The sequence below is a fragment of the Phacochoerus africanus genome, chromosome 4 (genome assembly GCF_016906955.1).
Source record: "Phacochoerus africanus isolate WHEZ1 chromosome 4, ROS_Pafr_v1, whole genome shotgun sequence".
NCBI classification, from domain to species: Eukaryota; Metazoa; Chordata; class Mammalia; order Artiodactyla; family Suidae; genus Phacochoerus; species Phacochoerus africanus.
In genome coordinates, this window is record NC_062547.1 from 13149099 (window position 1) to 13164973 (window position 15875).

At 46.9% G+C, this 15875-nt stretch overlaps 1 protein-coding gene across 1 annotated transcript; it reads left to right on the plus strand.

Annotated features, from left to right (window-relative positions):
• Nucleotides 1-4206: 4206 nt before the first annotated feature.
• On the plus strand, nucleotides 4207-15591 carry BTBD18 (BTB domain containing 18). Its single transcript, XM_047774541.1, has 3 exons — nucleotides 4207-4383; nucleotides 4931-5006; nucleotides 13526-15591. The coding sequence occupies exons 1-3, from the start codon at nucleotides 4207-4209 to the stop codon at nucleotides 15589-15591; spliced, it is 2319 nt and encodes a 772-aa protein (XP_047630497.1).
• The last annotated feature ends 284 nt before the right edge of the window (nucleotides 15592-15875 follow it).

The following is a 15875-nucleotide window of genomic DNA, read 5'->3' on the forward strand; positions in this document are numbered from 1 at the left end:
GTACGGGTTTGATCCCTGGCCTGGAACTTCCGTATGACACAGGTACAGCCAAAAAAAGAAGAAAAGAAAAAAAGAAAATATCCTTCCATTTCATGGTTTATCTCCAGAGCTCAACCTGTATCTCACATTTAGCAACAGGTGAATGAATAAAGTCTGCTGGCTTACTAGTTATGTAATCCTGGACAAGTCATTTAACATTAATGAATCCGGGAGTTCCCTTGTGGCGCAGTGAGTTAAGGATCCAGCATTGTCACTGCTGTGCTAAGGATTGCTTCTGTGGCAATCCCTGGCCCAGGAACTTCCACATACCATGGGAGTGGCTAAAAAAAAAAAAGTTAACTTAGTGGTGAAAAAGTTGTTAAATTTTAAAATTATCTAAAACAGTCGTCTCCAAATAATCACAAGGATTAATACTCACTGAGAGAAAAACTGTTTAGGTTCAGTGACTAGGAAAAAAAAAAAAAAAGACCTGTCCCTCTTGGGTTATTTTGAGCACCTACCGTGCTACCATGAGCCATGTATTCTTCCAGATGTCAGAGATAAGGAGATAGACAAGTTTCCTGATCTCAGGAAGTTTAGGAGTTCCCGTTGTGGCACAGCAGAAACTAATCCAACTAGTATCCATGAGGATGTGGATTCAATCCCTGGCCTTGATCACTTGGTCAGGGATCCAACATTGCCGTTTGAGTTGTGGCATAGGTCGAAGACTCGGCTCAGATCCCACGTTGCTGTGGCTGTGGTGTAGGCTGGCAGCTGTAGCTCCGATTTGACCCCTAGTCTGGGAACTTCCATATGCCTCAGGTGTAGTCCTAAAAAGAAAAAAAAAAAAAAGGTTTACATACTAGTTGGGACCAGGGGTGATGGAAGAAGATTAACAAGAAGTCAGATGGAGCACTATGCAGAAATTAAAACAGACTGATAAGAATGATTTGTGTCTTGTACTATACTGGATTTCGGGAACAAACTCTCCAGAGAGGTGACATTTAAGTTGAAATCTGAATGGGAAGAAGCAGCCAACCATAAGAAAATATGAGCAACGGTTACCACTAATGCCAAAGCCCTAAAGTGTGGGACTAAACCTACTGGATCTAGCAGAGCATGCTGGAAATAAGAAGGGAGGGAAAAGTAGAAATCAGAATATGAAAGATTCTATAGATTAGAGAAAAAAATTGATTTTATTCTTAGATGGAGGAAAGCCTGCAGGGATTTTAAACAGGAAAATGATGTAATCCAATCCACATTTTGAAAAGATCTGGCTGCTTACCTGACAAATGGATTAAAGTGGGGTAAAGGGTGAAAGCAGGGAAATTAGTTTCAAGGTCAACCTGCAGTGATATGGAGCTGACTACATTGGAGGCAGTAAAAATGAAGAGAGTCAATGGATTGAGATATGAGGTTGATTTTTGTCTGAAATTTTTTTCCCTTTCTTTCTTTCTTTTTTTTTTTTTTTTTTTTTTTTTGCTTTTTAGGGCTGCACCCACAGCATATGGATGTTCCCAGGCTAGGGATCAAATCAGAGCTACAGCTGCCAGCCACAGCCACGTTGGATCCGAGCTGCATCTGCGACACCACAGCTCACTGAAATGCCAGATCCCCAACCTACTGAGCGAGGCCAGGGTTCAACCCCTCATGCTCAGGGATCCTAATCGGATTCGCTTCTGCTGCACCACAGTGAGAACTCTTCTTTTTTTAATGCATTGAACTATTACATTCAGTGCTCAGCTTTACAACACTTAAAGTTTAACTTCTCCACCCACAACCATCACCACAAAGAAAAACAAGATACCATAAAATGGTGAAAGATTAGGGAAGAACTGTGAAGAAAACCTGTACTTTATTTTTTTGGGCTTTTTAGGGCCACACCTGAGGCTTATGGAAGTTTACAGGCTAGGGGTCGAATCAGACCTGCAGCTGCTGGCCTACACCACAGTTCACGGAAACGCCAGATCCTTAACCCACTCGAACCCGCATCCTCGCGGATACTAGTTGGATTCATTACCACTAAGCCATGATGGAACTCCCGAAAATTATATTTTAAAAAGGAATGTTATAATTATTACATAGGGCAGAGCTCTGTGCTGTGATAACTCTACTTCTAAAGCAGACTAAAACTAAAAATACCAAAGAGAAGAAATTCTTTTTATTTTTTTGCTTTTTAGGGCCACACTTGCTGCATATGGAAGTTCCCAGGCTAAGGGGTTGAATCAGAGCTACAGCTGCCGGCCTACACCATAGCCACAGCAACACAAGATCCTTAACCCACTGAGTGAGGCCAGGGATTGAACCCTCATCCTCATGGATCCTAGTAGGGTTCGTTAACTGCGGAGCCACGACGGGAACTCCAAGAAGAAATTTTTTAAAAATTCAATTGCGAAAAAGAAAACAAAAGCCTCTGGCTATTCACATAAAGGAAAAGAAAATATGTTTACTCCTTTCTACCCTCTGGTGGCAACACAGCACCATCCAAATTTTGTCATTTTTGAAGCCCTGGGTAGGATGGCCATTTATCATTCCCTTTAGGAAATCTACTAACACAAGATTTAACTAAATGGATGTTGGAGTTAAAAACAAAAACAAAAACAAGAAACAAGAAATGAGTACTCTCTACTTCTTGAAAATTAATCTAATCCTGATATCACTCTAATTCATGAGGGGGATATAATATTTCTATTTTCTTTTTTTTTTTTTGGTCTTTTTATCTTTTCTAGGGCCGCACCCATTGCATATGGAGGTTCCCAGGCTAGGGGTCGAATTGGAGCTGTAGCCGCTGGCCCACACCAGAGCCACAGCAAGATGGGATCCAAGCCGCCTCTGCGATCTACACCACAGCTCACGGCAACGCCGGATACTTAAACCACTGAGCGACGCCAGAGATCCAACACGAAACCTCATGGTTCCTAGTCGGATCCGTTAACCACTGAGCCACGACAGGAACTCCAATATTTATATTTTCTTTACAACTTAACAGAATCCCTTATAGTGGTACTGCACCTGCCTAATCAAGCCTCAATTCCACAATAACAGATGCCGTGAACAAGGATGGTTCTGCCTTTTTGCCTTGTTTGCTTTTGTGTGTGGCGCGCATGCACGCGCACGCTGACAACATCTAAAATCTGTCATCCTTCTGCTAAGTTTTATGTCCTTTCACGAATTGCTTCCTCTTCAAAATATGACGACGGCAATCAAAATGTCTTGTGTTCCCTGGTTTTTTTTTTCCATCCTAAGAGCAGGGGCCTCGAGCTATGGAAAATATTACCAAACTTGGAAATCAACGCTTCCCCCGCCCCCATTATCTCAATCAACACTTCAAATCCTTTTTGAAAAGGTGTAAGATATCTATAAGGATACACTTGAGCGCCCTGTGCTACTCACCCCTCTATGCTTTGTCCCTTTTCAGGTTCCCCTTCTCTTAGGCATCGTCTTTCCTGCCTCCAGTTGGCTCCAGCAGGGGGCTGCTCCGTATTAATTTACCACACCTTGGCCCCAGTGGCATTGTATACAGGCTGCTCTGTCCAGAGCTGGGCATCACGGGACTTGAAGCTGAGTCCCGGGTCTTAATAGGCACAGGGGAAAGAACTGCTATCCGAATTTCTAATGTGAGTTTGCCTTCTCTCGAAATGTTGATCTTGAGGTCACTTAATTTTTGATAGCATCCCTGAAACCAGCTGTTTCCAGACAGGAAGTGTACTAAATACAGCAACAACGGAGAGCCCTCCAGACAGAAAGTTCTGCCACCCCCTTGGTGACTAGGTCTCCGCAATTTGGGGCTGGAGTAGATTTTGTGAAAAACATGAATTCAGAAACTAGCCCAAGGACCTGCTCCAGGACATTCCTGGCCTTAGGAGACGTCTAGTTAGAGACATGGGGGACGGGGTACAAGTAGAACAATCCAGAGGCTTTCTCCTCCATTAAGGCTGGGATGCTCTTAGAGGGCCGAGGCCATTCAAGATGTCCTCAAAGGGATGCAGGAGATGTCCTTCCACCACCTCGGAGCCTACCCTTTTTGGAGTCCTCCGCCACTTTTCTGTGTATTTTCATCAGGTGCGAGGGCGAAGCTGACTTCCAGAATAATTCCTGTCCAGCGGGCCCTTCCCCCTACCCCTCGCAGCCCCAGTGTCTTCCCCTGGCTCTCAAGTCCCTCGAGACTTAGGCTCCCGCCCAAAGCGCTCCTCCTCCTCTGATTGGCTCCCCAAGGAACCTCGGCCAATGGGGATGACGTATTCAGGCAGACGTAAGCCCCAGGGCGGGGGAAGGAGGACAGACGTCGGGCCCGCGACGGGCTGTGCGCGAGGTCGGCGGCGCGAGATCTGTGGCCCTGTCCGCGTGGCCTCAGGCTCTCGCTGTCACTACTTCCCAGTGCATGAGGGTGCCTGGACCGCAGTGGTACGAGGGCACTAGGGAGTGGCTGCAAAGCCCGTGCGGCCAGAAGTGACCGAGTCGGTGACCCTTGAATTCGGTCCTCCGGGATCCCCGCGCTCCATTCCCAGAAGTCCTCGCGCAGCGAGGTCTCTCTTCAAAGGAGTTGGGCCCGGGCTCCCGGAGCGTGCGGGGCGCCCCGCTTTGCGGGGCCTTCCTTGAACCCCTGCTTTCTCCCCGCCAACCCCGATTCCCTTGGTTCCAGACAAGGAGAGGAACCCTCAGGACGTTGTGTAGCTTTGCTAAACCTCCCCGCGCGAGGCTGGACTTTGGGAGGAAGCAAGGCAGGCTGGACAGAAAACCCAAGCACAGAGAGAACCGCAGGAGCACGTCCTCCCACAGAACTATCCAGGTTGGGTTTGGGGGCAAGGCCCAGCACTGGTGGATTGGGGAGCTCCCCCAGGACCTTCGCTTGAGCCCTTGCAACAGCTGCCCTCCACCCCCATCTCTGGCTGGGATGGAATTGAGCCTACATTTTCTGAATTTACCATTCCACTCTTTTCTTTCCTGATAGTTTGACGTGAACTATTTGGAGCTTCAGTGCCACCTGACAGAAAACTTCATGCCAAGAAAGGAACAGCCACCGTGCAGTGAGTGTGGGCATCTCGTTGAGAAAAGCTAGAAACTAGCTTTTAGGAAGCTGGAAGCTAGTAAAGCCGAAGTCAGAGTGCCCAGTTTGTGTTAGGACGGGTAGAAAGCTTAATTATCCTTGCTTCATTGTAAGCTAGGTAATTAACCAGATTGACAAACTTAAAGGCCAAATTCCTTGCCAGTTTGCAGGCAGAATCAGGCTCACTTTGGTCAAGAATATCTGAACCAAGGGTGGCAATATTCGTATTTCTGAAAGAGACCGTCTCACCAAGTCCAGCAGCTTCTTTTCTTTACTGTGCACCCTCTGCTGGTTAGTGTGATAGTGAGCTCAGAGAAAAAAAAGGTGTGTACAACTTCCTAGAGATCGTTTTATACTCAAAAACGATATACTCAAAAGTATATCATTTTGGTTTGGTTTTTTGTCTTTTTCGGGCACTCGAGGCATAGGGAGGTTCCCAGGCTAGGCGTCTAATCGGAGCTGTTGCTGCCAGCCTACACCAGAGCCACAGCAATGCCAGATCTGAGCCGTGTCTGCGACCTACACCACAGCTCATAGAACGCCAGATCCTTAACCCACTGAGGAGGGCCAGGGATCGAACCCACAATGTCATGGTTCCTAGTCGGATTCGTTAACCACTGCACCAAGACGGGAACTGCCAATAATACATTGTTAAGATGTGTTAAATTGGGGAGTGTCCCACGAAACTCGGAAATGAGGTGCTCAGGAAGAATATGAGTAGTCAGCATTGTAGGAGTTGAGTCTCAGTGGTAATGGGAATGAGGAAAGTTTAAGGATAACTTTTTTTTTTTTCCATCTTTTCTAGGGCTGCACTCGCAGCATATGGAGATTCCCAGGCTAGGGGTCTAATTGGAGCTGTAGCCACCGGCCTACACCACAGCCACAGCAATGCGGGATCCGAGCCGCATCTGCAACCTACTCCACAGCTCACAACACCACCAGATCCTTAACCCACGGAGTGAGGCCAGGGATGGAACCTGCAACCTCATTGTTCCTAGTCAGATTCGTTAACCACTGCGTCGTGAGAGGAACTCCGATAACTCTATTTTTGAAGTACTAGTTTTGTGCCAGCCACTCACAATGCTAAGCAGTTTTACCTGCCCTGAATCATTAAATCTTTAAAAACAGCCTTATGAAGTTCCCATCATGGCACAGTGGAAATGATTCCTACTTGGAATCATGAGGTTTCAGGTTCGATCCGTGGTCTCAATCAGTGGGTTAAGAATCCATTGTTGCCATGAGCTGTGGTGTAGGTCACAGACGTGGCTCAGATCCCCTGTGTTGCTGGGCCTGTGGTATAGGCCAGCAGCTGTAGCTCTGATTGGACCCCTAGCCTGGGAACCTCCATATGCCTTGGGTGTGGCCCTAAAAAGATAGACAAATAGATAAAAATAAAAACAGCCTTATGAGGTAAGTACTAGTAAAATTCCCATTTCCTAGATGAGAAAAGTAAGACTCAGAGGTAAGGTCATTTGCTTGAAATCATACAGCTAAGCTAATAAATAACAGAGCTGAGATTCTAATCTAGGATATTTCTGAGCTCCCACATAATCGCTAGGATATTCTTTCCTGAGAGACCTTGGCACAACTTTTGAGCTTATGGTTCCTCAACTCATACTATGTCTCCCTCTTTTAAGACTTCCCTGCCATTTCAAAGACAAAAAATATATATGTGTGTGTGTGTATATATGTATGTATATGTGTGTGTGTGTGTGTATGCATAACTATGCTTCTCAAAGGTATTATCTCACCCACAGGAATCTGATCCATGAAAACATAGGTTTGTTAAGAGACCAACATGTGCTCTCCTGCAAGTCCCAAAATCCTATACAGGAATCCCCGGTTCCTCCGGTTGGCTTTTCTGCAGCTTCATCACCAGCAACAGAGTGGTGTGTTCTGTGATGTCCTTCTGCAGGCAGAAGGTAAGAGACTAGTAGAGCCTCAATTGAAAACTCACCATTGGAGTTCCCATTGTGGCTCAGTGGGTTAAGAACCCGACTTTGTCTCTGGAAGGATACAGGTTTGATCCCTGGGCTTGCTCAGAGGGTTAAGGATCTGGTGTTGCTGGAAGCTGCAGCATAGGTCGCAGATGCTGCTTTGATCTGGTGTTGCTGTTGCCATGGCTGTGGTGTAGGCTGCAGCTGCCACTCTGATTCAACATCTGGCCTGGGAAACTAACGTATGCTGCAGGTGCAGCTGTAAATCGAAAGAAAAAAAAAAACACCCGCATGCTCGCACGTGCGTGCGCGTGTGCACACACACACACACACACACCCACCCACCCACCATAGACTAAGGTTAAAATTATTTTAGGTCCAGGCAGTAAAGGACAAAACTAGGAAAGTGTGTAATTATCACCTTTTTAAACTTTTCTTAATTTTTATTTTTTTGTCTTTTGTCTTTTCAGGGTCACACCCGCAGCATATGGAAGTTCCCAGGCTAGGGGTCGAATTGCAGCTATAGCTGCAGCCTACACCACAGCCACAGCAACGCCGTGTCTGTGACCTACACCACAGCTCACGGCAACACCGGATCCTTAACCCACTGAGCAAGGCGTGGATCAAACCTGCAACCTCATGGTTCCTAGTCGGATTCGTTTCCACTGCACCACAATGGGAACTCCTATAATTATCACCTTTGAGTAAGCTGTTTGCTGTTTGTTTCTAGGACAGTTACATTTTTCAAGAGTGAAAGTGAGACCGTGCCCTTTCTGTTAAAAAATGAAACTAGTTATAAAGTTTTGTAAGCATAGAAATTTTATAAAATGTGGATGAGACTGTTTAATGTGAAGACTGAATTAATATATGTAAAGCACTTAAAGTACTGCTTTTTTTCTCTCTCTCTTTAAACTTTTAATTTTGAGAAAATTATAGATTCACATGCAGTTGTAAGAAATAATACAGAAAGATCCCACAAGCCCTTTACCCAGTTTCTCTCAATGATAACATCTCACAAAATTTTAGTACATCACAACCAGGATACAGACATTGTTACAGGCAAAGAATGGGCTGTCCCCTCACCACAAAGATCCCTCATGTTGCCCTTTTATAGCCATACCCACCTCCTCTGCATGCCCCCCCATCCCTTACCCCTGGCAACCCACTAATAAGTTCTCCATTTCTATAATTTTGTCACTATAGAATTTTTTTTCCTTTTGCCTAACGGTGTAGCTTTTTTTCTTTTTATTACTCAATGAATTTATTACATTTATAGTTGTACAATGATCATCACAATCCAATTTTATAGGATTTCCATCCCACAACCCCAGCACATCCCCCACCCCCCAAACTGTCTCCTTTGGAAACCATAAGTTTTACAAAGTCTGTGAGTCAGCGTCTGTTCCGCAAAGAAGTTCAGTCTGTCCTTTTTTCAGATTCCACATGTCAGTGAAAGCATTTGATGTTGGTGTCTCATTGTATGGCTGACTTCACTTAGCATGATAATTTCTAGGTCCATCCATGTTGCTAAAAATGCCTTTTAATGGCTGAGTAATATTTCATTGTGTATATGTACCACTTCTTCTTGATCCACTCCTCTGTCGATGGACATTTAGGTTGTTTCCAGGTCTTGGCTATTGCAAAGAGTGCTGCAATGAACACTGGAGTACACGTGTCCTTTTGAGTCATGGTCTTCTCTGGGTAGAGGCCTGGGAGTGGGGTTGCTGGATCAAATGGTAGTTCTATGTTTAGTGTTCTGAGGAATCTCCACACTGTTTTGCACAGTGGTTCCAACAATTTGCAATCCCACCAGTGTACTAGTGTTCCTTTTTCTCCACACCCTCTCCAGCACTTACTGTTTGTAGACTTTTTGATGAGGGCCATTCTGGCTGGTTTAAGGTGGTACCTCATAGTGATTATGATTTGTATTTCTCTAATGATGAGTGATGTTGAACACCTTTTCATATGTTTTTGGCCATGTGTATGTCTTCTTTGGATAATTGTCTGTTTAGATCTTCTGCCCATTTTTTGATGGGGTTGTTTGGTTTTTTTGGTATTGAGCTGCAGAAGGTGTTTATAAATTTTGGAGATGAATCCCTTGTCAGTTGATTCATTGGCAAAGGTTTTCTCCCACTCTGTGGGTTGTCTTTTTGTGTTGTTTAGGGTTTCCTTTGCTGTGCAGAAACATTTTTTTTTTTTTGTCTTTTTGCTATTTCTTTGGGCCGCTCCCGCGGCACATGGAGGTTCCCAGGCTAGGGGTCGAATCGGAGCTGTAGCCACTGGCCTATGCCAGAGCCACAGCAACTCAGGATCTGAGCCTCGTCTGCAAGCTACACCACAGCTCACAGCAACACCGGATTGTTAACCCACTGAGCAAGGGCAGGGACCGAACCCGCAACCTCATGGTTCCTAGTCGGATTCATTAACCACTGCGCCACGACGGGAACTCCAGAAACATTTTTTTTTTTATTACTCAAATGAATTTATCACATCTGTAGTTGTATAGTGATCATAACAATCCAGTTTCACAGGATTTCCACCCCACAGCCCAAGCACATCCCTCCACCCCGCAAACTGTCTCCTCCGGAGACCATAAATTTTTCAATGTCTGTGAGTCAGCATCTGTTCTGCAAAGAAGTTCAGTCTGTCCTTTTTTCAGATTCCACATGTCAGTGAAAGCATTTGATGTTGGTATCTCATTGTATGGCTGACTTCACTTAGCATGATAATTTGCAGAAACTTTTAAGTTTAATTAGGTCCCACTTGTTTATTTTTGTTTTTACTGTCATTACTCTAAGAGGTGGATCAGAGAAGCTGTTGCTGTCATTTATGTCAGAGAGTGTTTGGCCTATGTTTTCCTCTAAGAGTTTTATAGTGTCTGGTCTTATGTCTAGGTCTTTAATCCATTTTGAGTTTATTTTTGTATATGGTGTTAGGGAGTGTTCTAATTTCTTTTTTTTTTTTTTGTCTTTTTGCTATTTCTTGGGCTGCTCCCGCGGCATGTGGAGGTTCCCAGGCTAGGGGTCGAATCGGAGCTGTAGCCACCGGCCTAAGCCAGAGCCACAGCAACTCAGGATCTGAGCCTCGTCTGCAACCTACACCATAGCTCATGGCAACGCTGGATCCTTAACCCACTGGGCAAGGGCAGGGACTGAACCCGCAACCTCATGGTTCCTAGTTGGATTCGTTAACCACTGCGCCACGACGGGAACTCCCTAATTTCATTCTTTTCCATGTGGCTGTCCAGTTTCCTCAGCACCACTTATTGAACAGGCTATCTTTTCTCCATCATATATTCTTGCCTCCTTTGTCATAAATTAGTTGGCTGTAGGTGCGTGGGTTTAATTCTGAGCTTGCTATCCTGTTCCATTGATCTATATTTCTGTCTTTGTGCCAGTACCATACAGTTTTGATGATTGTTGCTTTGTAATATAGTCTGAAGTCCGGGAGCCTGATTCCTCCAACTCCATTTTTCTTTCTCAGGATAGCTTTGGCTATTCTGGGTCTTTTGTGCTTCCAAATAAACTTTAAAATATCTTGTTCGAGTTCTGTGAAGAGCATCCTTGGTACTTTGATAGGGTTTGCATTGAATCTGTAGATTGCCTTGGATAGTATAGTCATTTTGATAATATTGACTCTTCCAACCCAAGAGCATGGTATGTTTTTCCATCTATTTCTGTCATCTTTGATTTCTCTCATCAGAGTCTTACAGTTTTCAGAGTACAGGTCTTTTGTCTCTTTAGGTAGGAGTTCCCAATGCAGCATGGCATCCATGAGGATGTGGGCTCAATCCCTGGCCTTGCTCAGTGGGTCAAGGATCTGGCATTGCTTTGAGCTGAGGCATAGGTTGAAGATGTGGCTTGAATCCAGTGTTGCTGTGGCTGTGGCATAGGCTGGCAGCTACAGCTATGATTCGACCCCAAGTCTGATAACTTCCATATGCCAGATACAGCCATAAAAAGAAGAAAAAAAAAATCAACTGTAGCCAAGTTTAAATTTTGTCTCCACTCCTTAACTTGTAATCATGGACATGTTACTTCATTATGCCACGGTGTGCTCATCTGTTATAACAATAGCTACCTCACACGGTTGCAGTGAAGATTAAATGAATCCTGCTGAAATCCTTAGATGCCTGGCCTAAGTTAAGACTCAAGAAGTATTAGCTTGGGGAGTTCCTGTCATGGCACAGCGTAAACAAATCCAAGTAGGAACCATGAGGTTGCGGGTTCAATCCCTGGCCTTGCTCAATGGGTTAAGGATCCAGCGTTGCTGTGAGCTGTGGTGTAGGTCGCAGACGCATCTCAGATCCCAAGTTGCTGTGGCTGTGGCGTAGGCCGGCAGCTGTAGCTCTAATTCGACCCCTAGCCTGGGAACCTACATATGCCGCAGGTGCTGCCCTAAAAGAAAATAGTTTTTTTTTTTTTTTTTAATGGCTGCACCTGAGGCATATGGAAATTCCTGGGCCAGGGATTGAATCTGAGCCACACCTGCAGCAGCGGCAGATCCTTTAACCCACTACACCACGCCTGCGACTGAACCTATACCTCTGTAGTGACCTGAGATACTGCAGTCAGATTCTTTTTTTTTTTTTTGTCTTTTTTCTAGGGCCACTCCCGTGGTATATGGAAGTTCCCAGGCTAGGGGTCTAATCGGAGCTGTAGCTGCCAGCCTACTCCAGAGCCACAGCAACGCGGGATCTGAGCCACGTCTGTGACCTACACCACAGCTCATGGCAATTCCGGATCCTTAACCCACTGAGTGAGTTCAATGGGAACTCCATTATTAACTTTTTAAAAAAACTTAATTGGGGAGTTCCCGTCATGGCGCAGTAGTTAACAAATCCAACTAGGAACCATGAGGTTGCAGGTTTGGTCCCTGCCCTTGCTCAGTGGGTTAAGGACCCGGCGTTGCCGTGAGCTGTGGTGTAGGTCGCAGACGCAGCTCAGATCTGGCATTGCTGTGGCTCTGGCATAGGCCAGTGGCTACAGCTCTGATTCGACCCCTAGCCTGGGAACCTCCATATGCCGAGGAGTGGCCCAAGAAATAGCAAAAAGACAAAAAACAAAAACAAAAACAAAACTTAAATGTTTGATTAGAGGCAGTGGGTAAGAGAGGGGCAGCAAATCTGACTTCTGGTTTTCAGGGCTGGGCAGTTAGGCAAATGTAGTAATGTATATTTTTTAAAATTTTTTTGTCTTTTCAGGGCCACGCTCACCGCATATGGAGGTTCCCAGGCTGGGATTCAAATCAGAGCTGCAGCTGCTGGCCTACACCACAGCCACAGCCACACAGGATCTGAGTCACATCTTCAACCTACACTACAGCTCACGGCAATGCTGGATCCTTAACCCACTGAGCAAGGCTAGAGATCGAACCCACACCCTCATGGATACTAGTTGGGTTCGTTAACCACTGAACCATGATGGGAAGTCCTTGATCATATTTTAAAGGAAAAAGTCGGAAAGTTCTGGAGTGTGAGTTCATTTTCTAGAAAGGTTGCATTGGAGGTACTTGTGGACCATCCATCCATGTAGTCATGCTTAGTATCTCAGAAGAGGTATCTGGGCAGAGATAGGATCTAGGAATCATCAGCAAAGCCTTTGGTAATTGAAGCCATGGGAGAGACTGAAATTGCCCAGGAAGTACCCATCAAATGGAAAGGTGGTTCAGGACAGTGGATACCAGGCAGTGGATAGAGCTCAGGAGAGAACTGAACCCTCATTGTCCATATCCAAAGTTCATACTCTACTAGACCACAAGCAGCTTCTATACAAAATTTTGAACTTTTGTGTGTATCAGAAACATTTATTCTGCAAGTATTTGATCTCCCTGCTTTGTGTCAAGCACTGGGTGAACTTCAGTGAGCAAGACAGATGTGGTCCATGTCCTCAGGGCTTACACTTGAGTGAAGGAGAGGGACAGTTCCAATGCAGGTAGCTGTGGAATACCTCTCTGTACCCAGGAGGGCCTAACCCACAGAAGGCTTTCTGAAGGAAGTGCTATCTAGAATAGATTTTGGGTTTTCTGTGTGTCTTTGTTTTTAGGGCCAAACCTGTGGTATGTGGAGGTTCCCAGGCTAGGGGTCCAATCAGAGCTGCAACTGCCACAGCTACAGCAAAGTGGCATTCGAGCTGCACCTCAGCTTACAGCAACACCTGATTCTTAACCCACTGAGCAAGGCCAGAGATCAAACCTGCATCCTCATGGATACTGGTTGGGTTCTTAACTAGCCAAGCCACAGTGGGAACTCCTAGAATAGATTTTGAAGGATAAAAAATGAACATGTCAGTGGAGTTCCCATCATGGCTCAGTGGTTAATGAATCCGACTAGGAGCCATGAGGTTGCAGGTTCAATTTCTGGTCTCGATTAAAGATCCAGCGTTGCTGTGACGTGTGGTATAGGCCACAGACGTGGCTCAGACCCACCGTTGCTGTGGCTCTGGTGTAGGCCGGTGACTACAGCTCCAATTTGACCCCTAGCCTGGGAACCTTCATATGCCCTGGTTGCAGCCCTAGAAACGTGTCAGTCTGCATGAGATAACAAGTGTTTGTTTCCCTCCAGGTGAGGCAGTACCAGCCCACTGCTGCATCCTGTCCGCCTGCAGCCCCTTCTTCACAGAGCGCCTGGAGCGGGAGAGACCAGCTCAAGGTCGGAAGGTGGTGTTGGAGCTGGGGGGCCTGAAAATCAGGACACTTAGGAAGCTGGTGGACTTCCTGTATACCTCAGAGATGGAAGTATCTTGTGAAGAAGCCCAGGATGTGCTTTCTGCTGCCCGTCAGCTCCGTGTATCTGAGCTCGAATCCCTTCAGCTCGAAGGTGGGAAGTTGGTAAAAGCCCCTCAGGGACGAAGACTGAACAGGGAGTGCCTACAACCTCCAAGTGCTGCACCAATCTCTGCCAGGGTGGTGGCATCCAACCGCCGCCCTCGAACTCCACTGCCTGTTACCCAGACACCCTGTCCTCTTGGGGCAGTGAGATTGAAGTCCTCAGGGAAGGAGGAGGGGCCCCAAGAGAAGAGCAACCGACAGAATACAGAGAACTTGTCTGGCACTCTCTTGCTCAAGAGGAAGGCCAGAGCCTGCCCAACTCCTCAAGAAAAAAGCTCTTCACCATCAAGCCACAGTCAGGGACCTCAGAACAAGACTGGCCCTACCCTTGGTCCTACAGCACTTTCCCCACCCAGCTTGTACCCCTCTATGGATGAGCGACTCTTGCCCAGAAAGATCAGGTTAAGTCGTTCAAAGCCACCTCCTGACGTCTGTACATCCAAGCCTGCCAGTCTTTTAAGTGGACCCAGCTCAGTGCCCACAGCCCCTGGCCGGCGTCTTTGGCGGCAGAAGAGTGTAAATAAAGAAGCACCAGAGGACAAGCAGAAAACAGGGCAAGCCAGTCCTCTCCAGAGCACCCCAAGCCCATCTGGTCTTGGAAAGGCTTGTGGGAGCAAGAAGCGGAGCCCTGAAGTCAGAGCACCTAACTTGGACTCTGCAGAGGAGGGGCAGGTTGGGAGAGTGAAACTTCGCAAGGTTGTCAACGGAACCTGCTGGGAGGTCGTGCAAGAGCCTCCTCTCAAAAACTCTCAAGGCAGCCCTCAGATCCCAGCACCCGAGGACCTGGAAGAGCCTCCAGGGACTCAGCCATCCTCAGTTAACGAGGAGGAAATGTCATCTGCTAGAACAGACCCGTGTGAGGACTCCCCTGTGTGCTCTAGGCTGCGAGATATTCTGCTCTCTGCCAGCTGTTCCCCAGACCACCCCGTGGTGAAGTCTGAGTTTGGGTCCAGTCCAGAGCTGGTAGGGAAAGGACCTGGATTGGATACGGACTGCAGAGAGCCCTATGCATTTGACACAGCCTTGCTTGGGCAGCCCTGTGAAGCTGAGGAGTACCGAATCACAAGTGCTGCTGCCACCAGCGAGCTGGAGGAGATCCTGGACTTCATGCTCTGTGGCTCAGACATCGAGCCACCCATAGGGTCAATGGAGAGCCCCCGGGCTGAGGGCTACAGGACCCCTAGTTATCACCTGACAGAAACAGGAAAGAACTGGATCGAAGGGCAAGAATGGTGTTTGCCAGACACTGAGCTCTGGCCCAGGGAGCTCACAGGATTGGAAAAGGAACCTGTTGGTGAGAACAAAGGGCCAATTGAGCCTTTTAGCCCCCTTGTCATGCCCTCTGAGAACAAAGAGCCAGTTGAACCTCTGAGCCCCCTTGTCATGCCCTCTGAGATGAGTGAAGGGGAGGTGCTCTCTGTGGAAGGCTCTTGGACTCCAGATCTGGAAATTACCCGCTCCCAGCCACTGGATGGTGAGAGAGACAAGCTACTCCACATTGACTCCCTTGACCCCCCTCCACAAAGGTGCCATGGGGACCTCTCGCCTTCTTGTTCAAACTGGGTAGAGACTGGGCTGGACATGTCCCTAACTATGGATGAAGTGTTATACCCTGCTCCAGAGGCAGGCAAGGAGGCATCTGGCAACTCTGAGTTGTTGGGTCCACTTCCTGCCAGCCCTGAAGAGGAAGAGATTGATGTGGTAGACTGGACCTCAGAGGGCACTGTGCCCACGAGTATTCCCTCTGTATGGCCCGACCCTTCCTCAGAGTCAGAAACAGAGGTGGACATTCTAACGTAGTGGAGTGGCAAGGGCAGACTGGAGGTGCTGGGAGGGTGGGGATGCTGCCTCACGAAAGGTATGCTGACAAGCTAGCACAGACCCTGTGCCCACAAGAGGCAGGTGTGCCCCTAGCTCGCCCCCCTGCCCCCAACCTGGCCTTTCGGAGCCAGGCGGAAATAGCTCCACAGGTCAAAAATTATGAATTTGAACTACTTTGCTTCTTTATAATCCATTTCCCACTTAGTGACAAACAACTGAAACAATAAACTTTGTGGTCACCAGCTCCAGTAGGTCACAGGTAA